The following is a 9,766-nucleotide window of genomic DNA, read 5'->3' as shown; positions in this document are numbered from 1 at the left end:
GATACTTGATCCCTATGTGGCCTTGCACAAGTCGACCTCTTTCAGTCCCAGTTATGTTAAGGGTAAAATGAGATGGCTGGACCATATGCTTCTAGAATCTGGACCACCCCTAGATCTATCATCCTCATTTTGGGCCTGAAAATAGGCTACAAAAAACATCAGTGAAGAATAATCAGTACATGGGAAGAGGGTAAGGAAAAGATAGTAAATGGGATCTCACTTCCAAGTCACTATCTTCTAATTCACGAGAGGTTTTATTACAGCAGATATGCAACAATGAGAATTTGATTTATTTATTCCAAACATCACATAAATTAAATACACATTTGCAATGAATATTACAAATATACATGAAGTGAATATTGCAGCATTTCAGTTTGGCTTTACTTATGCAACAAGAATGCCAAACACTGTTATGACAACATGGACCTGTCTTATACTTAATATAAAAGAGAAGGCGCAGATTAATAATTTATATTACACAGATGTAAGAACACATTGTCTATCTTTAAACAGGTAAGAGCATGATTTCATTTCAAGTTTATCTATGTTAAAACTTACTTGTTCAAACCTGCTCATTTAATTATATAAAAAATACAGATCAGATTCTTAATTGGTACAATCATTTCACAACTGCAAAATTAAGGCGCTACCAATACCAACTCCACTAGCATGAAAGCTACACATGAATACAGTATACAACTTTCCATCTTAGCAAGAACAGTTTTTCCATGTATTTCAGTGTGAAAACTGTGTGGGGGTATGCAGGGAGAGGTATGAAAGTCTGTAACTGATCAGACTGTTAGTAGTACAAAGCTTGACAAACTATGTTGTTATGATAGATGGCAAAGGCCCCAAATGGCATTTTAAAAAATGGTCCCTGAAAAGCAAAAAGTTAAAGAGTCTATTCATGTTAAAAACTGATTTTCATTTTTTCTTTCTAAAGGCTTATATTTGCCAATCCAGTCTCATTAATTGGGCAACATATTCAGGGCAGAATCTTGGTCCAAATTCCCTTACCTAGAAGTTTCCATACTCTCTGACCTTGAGTGCACACCTCTAATATTTAACCCTTCATGCAATCAAAGGCTTTTCTTCTACTTCATGGTGGAGACAAGTGGCTTCTTCATTGAGATGCCATACACAAATTACATAGTTGGGGTGGTTGCAGTCACAAGGCCTACCTCCATACCACACTTTTACTTACTTGCCAAGGGTAGATGTCTTCCATGAGCTGAATCCAGATACACATATCTTAGCATGAATTATGATCCCCAACTTTGCCAGAGTGGAGCTGTGGCACTTTTATGTGACTATCTCATGCCAAAATAATATTTTATAAAATGCAGAATATACTAAAGGCAGAACTGTTACTGAAAGGCTATTCTATGGGTTGGTCAGACTTGGGTCAACATTTCTTTGCATTTAAACTTTTTCCGAGTACTTCAGTTGGTCCTTTCCTAGAAGTTTAGATGCAAACTGCTTAGGATTAAATATTTAGCACCAATGAGAAAAGGGGGTGAGAATCAGTAACATTTCAGGGTTCAGTGTTTTCTACCTGTATGGATGGCTCAATATAAGAAATGCTCCCACTTTACCTACTCATGACTGTGTTTCTGATTTAGGTTTTAATAGGCAACAGGAAAAGAACTTATCCAAAATACTGTTATGCCATTTAGTGGGAAATGATGCTGGGAAGAGAATGCCCAGAGAATCACCAGTTGCCACTGACAATCTGTGATTCCTGTGCTGTTTTATGGGAGAAGAGACTCCCATCTAGGAAAAACAATGCCATGAGTGCTGTAGAAATAGATATTACCCGTAATTTTCTGTTTCAAACTTCCTGGATTGCCTTTTCTTTTTTATTATTTCCAGTCACAATTCCTCTTTCTGGAAAGTTACTATTCAAATTTGTTTAGGTTATAACTTTATTTGATGAATAAAGTATACAACTTTTGGCTATAAATGTTGAATTGGTAGAAATTACTCTAGCTTGAGTGATTAGAAAAGACAACAGAAAAAAGATTAGAGGAGTTAAAAACACAGAACTACTTCAATAGGGAAAATTTAAAATATTACAGTAAACTCTCTGTTATCTGGCAATTTTAAAGAACAGTGTATTCTGACTAATAGCCACTACTATGGTAGTACGATGCATATATTACTAAATTCCAATGACTTCTAATATAATAAAATAACACCAAAATTTGATTCAGATATTCTTTACAAGAACTTCTCAAAATTGATACCTTTCACATATATTTAATCTCCTGTTCATGAAGGGTTATTTACTACAAAACAAACTGCTTCTAGTACTTATCAATCCTAAAAATGGGTAAACATTGGCCCATTTTTTATACAGTAAAAGAATCTTACCTTGGGGCTGCTGACACAGGTCTCAACATTCCATCTTTTCATTATTTACAACTGCCAAAAAATCTAACTTCTGCTCTGGGAAAGAAAATTGTGGGTATCTCATTTTGAAGCAAAAGTGTTTCTACTTTGATGTAGAAACGTCCTCATCTTGTGAACTTTCACAATACTGCAGCTAGTGCCCATTTTTATCTTGTATTTTTGCAACCTTAGATATAAACAGGCTCATCTGGCTAGGGAGAGAACATCGGGAGAACTGGAAGGAGTTTTAGTAGTCATCAACCTGATGAAGAACCTGAGGCACAGAAAGGAAACGACACAAGGACTGATGCAGGTAGGATCTGACCCTGCTCCTTCCTGATTCCACATGCGGTGATCTTCTGCTATTACCATACTGTCAGTTCCAGTTTAAAGGATGTTAAATAACAGAGAGCTTAGCTGTACTCAGGGAACAAAAATTACCCTAAGAATTGATATTACTGTTATTAGATTTAGTACAAGTTAAAAATACTCATTAAAAAGAAAGAAAAAGCAGAAGTTGTTAAGCTGATATGACTAAAACGATACTGTTCAAGAACACTCCTTTCAAAATGAAATTAAAAGGCCCTGGCTTTGAATAACAAGTTATATTAATTTTCAAGGAGTCCTTAAAAATTGTTGGGTCTCTAATCTTAGTTAATAAAAAAGATTTGATTGGCTGTTAATTCTGAGATTTTCCCAAACTACTTTTAATGCTCCCAAGTTTTGGACAGAATTTCAATGAATTGAAGTTTGAGTGTTTTGGTTTTTTTCCATTCATTCTTAACTTGAAGGTTTCCTTCAAAGAATTATGGTGGCAAATATAAACCTGGCTTTCTGGTAAGTTAAGTGATCTGTCATCCAGGTGTACTTCAAGTACTCAGGTGCTGCTGAATATTAGACTTGGTATTTTCCAATAGCACTAAAATTATGAACTTTCAAGAGGGTCCTAAGATCTTTACCTATTTCCTTTGGTAGCAAAAATACGTGCGTTGCTCTGATGTGCAGCAGCATTGTTGTATAGCATGTACTAACTTTTCAAGAAGGGAAGGAAGACAAATTAATCTATTTGGCAAGACTCAAACAGAAATAAATGAAAGGAAGAAAGAAAAGAAAAAACAACAACAATAATACTAATTCACCTATAAAAGTCTTTCTCTGAGAATTGTGAGCTACATTTCAACAGTGCAGAGGACACTCTGACAGTTTCTAAAGTTGTTGGAAAGAGCACTGATACAGGTAACCCTTTTATTACTCTGACCATGGAAACTTAATTTTCAGAAAAGCTACCGCAGTTGTTATACCACTGGTGATAAATTATATGCCTAAAAATTTTAATAACATTCACAAGTATATGGAGTTAAGATAGAAAATATTTTCCACAAGGAAAAAGATACAGAATATTCAGTGCATATTATCAATTTTTATGAACCACTTACAATTAAAGCTTTCTGGAACATCACACACTTGTTTTTTTTGTTTTTTTTTTTTAGTTTTTTGTCAGAAGACCAAAGACTTCAATGCCCCAAAAAGTTGAATACTGTTAAAGTTGTTAAATGTTTTTATTGATGCAATATTTTAGAACTGATTTGGGCAAACTGATTTTAAACTACATCTCTACTGAGATAAGAAATTCAAAATAAGCAAGTGAGGCACTTTAAACATTTGATCATGAAATATTTTCAAAATTCCTTTTCTTAAGAGTATAACATGGCACAGGAACCCTCCATGTCTCTTGGAAAGATCAAATTTACCCCACCCCCAACCTTCTGCTGTTATAAGTAGTTTTATGTATTGGAGACCCATACAACTTGAACTAAAATAATACTGTCAATTTACTAAATTCCTAATTATCTGATTAACGGACTGACAAACCAGAAACATTTGGTATTATGAAATATATTTTAAAAAACCAAATACCATATACATTGAATGAGGATAACAAAACTTGAAGTGAGATTTGCCTTTCATTTACATCAAGTCCATGCCTTCTTTCATATTGAGAACATCAATATCATGGACCAAGAATCTGTCCACATGCACCAACTGATATGTAAAAAAGAACAGTAACCAGTACAGGTTAAAATAGTTCTTTTAACCAACACTGTTCCAAACATAATACGTATTAGGTTGGCACATACAGGCATACTTCTTTAATAGATAATACCTGTTCTGATCATTGTAGGCTATCTGCTTCTAAAAACAAGGGTTAAGATTTTTAAGCTGGTGTTATAGGGAAACTTGCGGAATGCTTACGCACCCACACCAATCACACACAATCATAAACTTTCCGTGGATCCGAATTGAAACAGAAAACTATTTCGTAGCAGCCTTTAACATCTTCATGTAGTAGTGGAGGGGTGTCAAACTCAAATCTGTTGATGGGCTTACTTTCTGCTTATGAAAATAATGGTGGGCTAGACTAATATTTCACAAAACACACATCATTCATTGAATTAATAAGATAGGGTTATTTATATTTTTTAAATGTTCAGTGGGCCAGCTCCAGCCTATAGGCTGTATATTTGACATCCCTATAAATGTAGTGAACTACCTTGGTCTTATTGATTCCTTACTGAATAGCTAGCTTCCGACCAGATGCACTACTTTTAGGTTTTTCTATTTTCAAAGTACACCTCTTTCAGATGTATTTTGACATTCATTTGATGACAACATGCAAATTACAACACTAGGGACTACTACAGGCTACCAAATACAGCTCTATTTAGTAGCTATCACTTATGTAGACATTACATAGCTTTCATTGGACAATGCCTTAACTACTCAACTTCACAGACAAGAATATTTCGTAAACACAAAAAAGGGTGGCAACATTGTGTATCAGCAATGTGCTCTGGGAAAACTACTTCCACATGAAAATTTAGTTTCCCTCTGGCAAATACAGCTAATTTAGCAAGAGATTTTACTGTCAAGGGAGTTCTTTTCCCCTATCAAATTCAAACTGCACATAAGCCACTTGTGGTGTTCCAGTGCTTTGAGCACAGTGTATTGCAGGCTAGAAGCATTTACTATGAAGAGTTTTTTTAAAATTGTTTCCACATCTATGGACTCCAATATAATTGCAGAATTACATTATAGAGGCTCAGGTTCCACCAGGATGGCAGGCACAGTGTTTTCACTTCTGAGTAGGGTTCAAAGTTTAATAAATTGTCCATTTTGTGACCCTATAATTAGTGTGTCTCACACACCAAAATGGATGGCTATTCACCTGTGCTTGACACTTAAAAGCATAAGGGTTTCCAACAATCTTGAGAGAGACAAAAATCTCAGTTTGTCCTCTGTCTGGTTATAAATTAGCCCTTGTCATCTGGGTCTTTTACGTGTTACAAATATTAATACACGCCTGATGGCAATTAGACGATCTTTAAGGGATGTCATACCAAGTATAGCAAGCTGAGCCCGGTTTTCTAATGGCAACACAGCCAGGAGCCACCAATACCATGCTGGACCACTAGGATTACTCTGAAGAAAAAATAAAGACAAAGAAACAAAAATTACTATTTCGAGGAGAATGCTGGTATCACCCCCACTATTCCCTTCAAACTAGCTTCTTGCTTATCATGAAGAATCTGTTAAAGGCCAAGTTCACATTTCATCCTGTCTTCAAGATGCATGGTTTACTTTTAGACAATCACTTACCCACAGATGTTGGACACCACACAGTGAGTCAGTCAATCAATAAACATTTATTAAGTTCCTACTATGTGCCAGGCACTGTGCTAAGTGTCAGAGATACAAAGAAAGGAAAAAGATAGTTCCTGCTCTCAAGGAGTTCAGTCTAATATGGAAGAAAACATGAAAATAATCATGTACAAATAAGATATATACTGGATAAAATTGAAACAATCAATGTAGGGAAGGCATAAGCATTAACAGAGATAGAGAAAGGCTTCCTGTAGATGGTGGGATTTTAGCTGGGACTCTAAAGGAAGCCAAGAGGCTAAGAGGAGGCGAGAGAGTACTCCAGGCATTTGGTACAGCCAGTGAAAATGCTCATTTGGAAAATGGTGAGAGTTTTTTTTTCCAAAGAACAGGCAAGGAGGCCAGCATCACCAGATCACTGAGTATATGTGTGTATATTTTTTTAAAGCAATTTCTTCTAAGAGAAAATTATATCAATCAGCTGGCTCTAGAGCTTTGTCTTACTTACTAAAATTATTAAGATTCCTTCTAGGAATCTCAAGTAGGAATTCAATCTCTACTATATTTTACTAGTCCATCCTTCACTCACTCAGCTGTCAAACTGATCCTCCTAAAGTGCAGGTGTGACTATGAGATCTTTCCATTCAATAAACTCTAGTGACTCCCTATCATCTCCAGGGTCAAACATAAATCTTCTGTTTGGCTTTTAAAGCCCTTTATAACCTGACACTCTTTTACATTTTATTACATATTACTAATCAATCACGTTAACAAGACAGATATGTATATATCTGTATGCATGTATATATTTATATATTTTATGTGTATACATATAAATTATATACACACACCATTCTTCTTTGTACATAGTTGTTTGCATGTTGCCTCCCATGTTAGACTGAGCTCCTTGAGAGCAGGGGATGTTTTTGCCTTTCTTTGTATTTCAAGAACTTAATTAACACAGTGAATGTCTGACACATAGAAGGTGCATAAAAGATCTGAGGTAACTACAAAAGATAAAATAGATAATCTGATTACATGAATTAAAAAGCTTGTGCCCTAAGAAAATCAATGTAACTAGGATAATAAAGGAAACAGTCAATTAGGGAGAAAAATCTTTGCTTCAAATATCTCTAATAAGGGTCGGCTACTAAAGATGACTATAATCTGAAATTGACTTGATTTTGGAGATCAATTTGTGAATGGTGAGGAAGAAGGAAGTAGTGGGATTGAGCAGAGAAGGAAGCTGTTCTGAGAACCCTCTGAAAATCCCAGATAGCAGAACTTGGTCATTTTCTCTGCAGAAGCTGTCCATAGAATCCTGGTCCAACAGCCCCCTACCCCAAGCGCTGAGAGCTAGGACATTGAGTTATGCTTAATTTAAGGTTTAGTAGCTATTACCCTTCTTCATTAGGAACTGACTTCTCTTCACTGAGAGCCAAAAAACTGAGGATTTATATAGGACGTTTATGGATAATCTTTTCTGCTGCAGAGAAAGCACCTAGGGAGGGTCTGGCGGAATCAAGGAGTAAAGTAATGATGATTCCCTCCAGCAGGAGAAAAGTTCAAGACAGTGTGGGAGAATTGAGGGTAATTTGTGATATATTCTCCTCTCTTCAGGCCTTGCTGGCCTACTATAGGCGAGTGTGGCACCACAAACTTCTTTGCTATCACCTTCTCATGGCTGGTTCAGTGGAAGGTCCCCAAGTCCCAAAATCACTTCTGTGGGATTTGAATTTCTATCAATTAAACATTAATTTGGGGTCAGGAGCCAAGATGGTGGAGTACAGGCAGCAATGCAGTTGAATTCTCCCAACATTCCCTTCCAAATAACTTTAAATAACTCCTCAAATAAAATTTTGAAGTGGCAAAGCCAACAAAAGGTCAGAGTGTGACATTTTCCCAGTCTAGGACCACTCAGGAGTTGTCAGGAGACACAAAGGTGGGAGCCTACCAGCAGCACACATGGCAGTAAGCAGCAGTGGGCCCTGGAGGTTGATGTGCCCAGCAGCAGCTTCTGAACAGTAAAGGGGTTGGACACCTGGTCAGAAAGAGACTACAGGGTACCCTTTGGCAGCACTGGTGCTGATTGGCAATTCTTTTGCCCACAAGCAGTTCTAGATCCAAGTTCCATAGGAGAGGAGTGTCTACGATCAGTCACAAAGAGGCAGGAAATCTGGTCACAGTTCCAAGGTGGAGAGGAACACTAGCACTTGTGGCTTCAGGAAAACAGGGAACCTAGTCACAGATCCAGGGTCAAGAGGAGTGCTGGTGCTTATAGATGCAGGGGAACAGGAGCCCTTCCTGGGTAAAGAGCAGAGGGCAGACTAGAAAAGCAGTGACCACACCTCTTCCAGGATAACACCACCTTGGAAGCGACAAAAACTTGCAGACCCTAAGACTTAGCTCTGAAAACAGAAGCATGAAAAAGTCTGAAGCTTGGGGGAAGCAACCCCTGGTGACCAGAGCCCAACTTTAACACAAAGCTCAAAGTCAAGAAATAAGTTGGGAAAATGAGCAAATAACAAAGAATTTGACCACAAAAATCTACTACGGTGGCAGGGAAGACCAAGATATAAACTCATAAGAAGACAACCATGTGAAAACAGCTACCAAAAAAGCCTCAAAGAAAAATGCTAATTGAACCCAAGCCCAACAAAAATTCCTGGAAAAGCTTAAGAAAGAGATTAGCAACAGAGGAGAAATTGGAGGAAAAAATGAGAGTGATGCAAGAAAATTATGAAAAGAGAATTAACAACTCAATAAAAGAGGCAAAAAATACTAAAGAAAATATGGGGGAATTGTGGAAATTGAATGAACCATACTGATTTCATTGCGTGACTCAATTCTGGATCTAGCTCAGTTTCCTTTATATTCAATTATAAGTCTAGTCCAATTTCTGTCTTGTGGAAAAAAACTTTATTCGATTATAGGAATTGTGAGAAAACTTGATTGCGTTGTTTGAACCTAGCCCTGGGTGGGCTGGGAAGCTGGACTACCTCTACCTGCTGCTTAGAGACCCTTAACTAAGGACTTGGGTTATGCTGACCAGAAGCCCAGTGAGATTTAAAGACTGATACAAAGAGTTTTCTCAGAATTACGTATCTCAAGCAACCCATATGTCTTATCAGAAAACTGGCCTTGTACTTGTACTTGTACCAGTTATTGTTTCCATGTTCCTTTTATTGAATACAGTTACTTGGAGGGAGTGGGATACCTTTTTTTTTCTGATTTCAGGGAATTGTACCTATTCACACTCCCTCTCTCAACTTGGAAAGTCCCTACTCTTTCCTCCAATTAGAAATCAAATCACCTAATTTTGTATCCTGGTTTGTACCCTATTAATTATTTCTTTTGACTAACTGGTCTTATTTGATTGTTTTTAATGCATAATAATCTTTCTCCCCCTGTATTTGGGGTCCAGTGCTAAAGCTGAAGAGGCCTGGTCCCAATTTGTTGCGAAATTGGCACACATTGCTTAATAAACAGATATGCTCAGAAGGCTCAATCCTTTGTTTCCTTACTTATTTTATCCTTCACCCACCACAAATAACACCTTAAAAAGCAGAATTGGCCTATTAAAAAAAGGCACAAAAATTCACTGAAGAAAAGAACTTCTTAAAAAAGTAAAATTGGCCAAAGGAAGAAGAGGTACAAAAGCTGACTGAAAAAACTAATTCCTTGAAAATTATAATTGGGCAACTAGAAACTA

The 9,766-nt window shown here is 36.8% G+C and overlaps 1 protein-coding gene across 1 annotated transcript in view; it reads right to left on the bottom strand.

Annotated features, from left to right (window-relative positions):
* Window positions 1–269: 269 nt before the first annotated feature.
* LONRF2 (LON peptidase N-terminal domain and ring finger 2) overlaps window positions 270–9,766 on the bottom strand; it is an 88,326-nt gene continuing 78,829 nt past the window's right edge. Inside the window, exon 12 of the mRNA XM_027842570.1 lies at window positions 270–5,874. Coding sequence (XP_027698371.1) covers window positions 5,716–5,874 — 159 coding nt within the window. The 3' untranslated portion in view covers window positions 270–5,715. The remainder of the gene's footprint in view (window positions 5,875–9,766) is intronic.

Source organism: Vombatus ursinus, unplaced genomic scaffold (assembly GCF_900497805.2).
Source record: "Vombatus ursinus unplaced genomic scaffold, bare-nosed wombat genome assembly UNPS02014877.1, whole genome shotgun sequence".
Classification (NCBI taxonomy): domain Eukaryota; kingdom Metazoa; phylum Chordata; class Mammalia; order Diprotodontia; family Vombatidae; genus Vombatus; species Vombatus ursinus.
The sequence above is the reverse complement of the archived record's forward strand: the minus strand, read 5'-3'. Positions and strand labels throughout refer to the sequence as shown.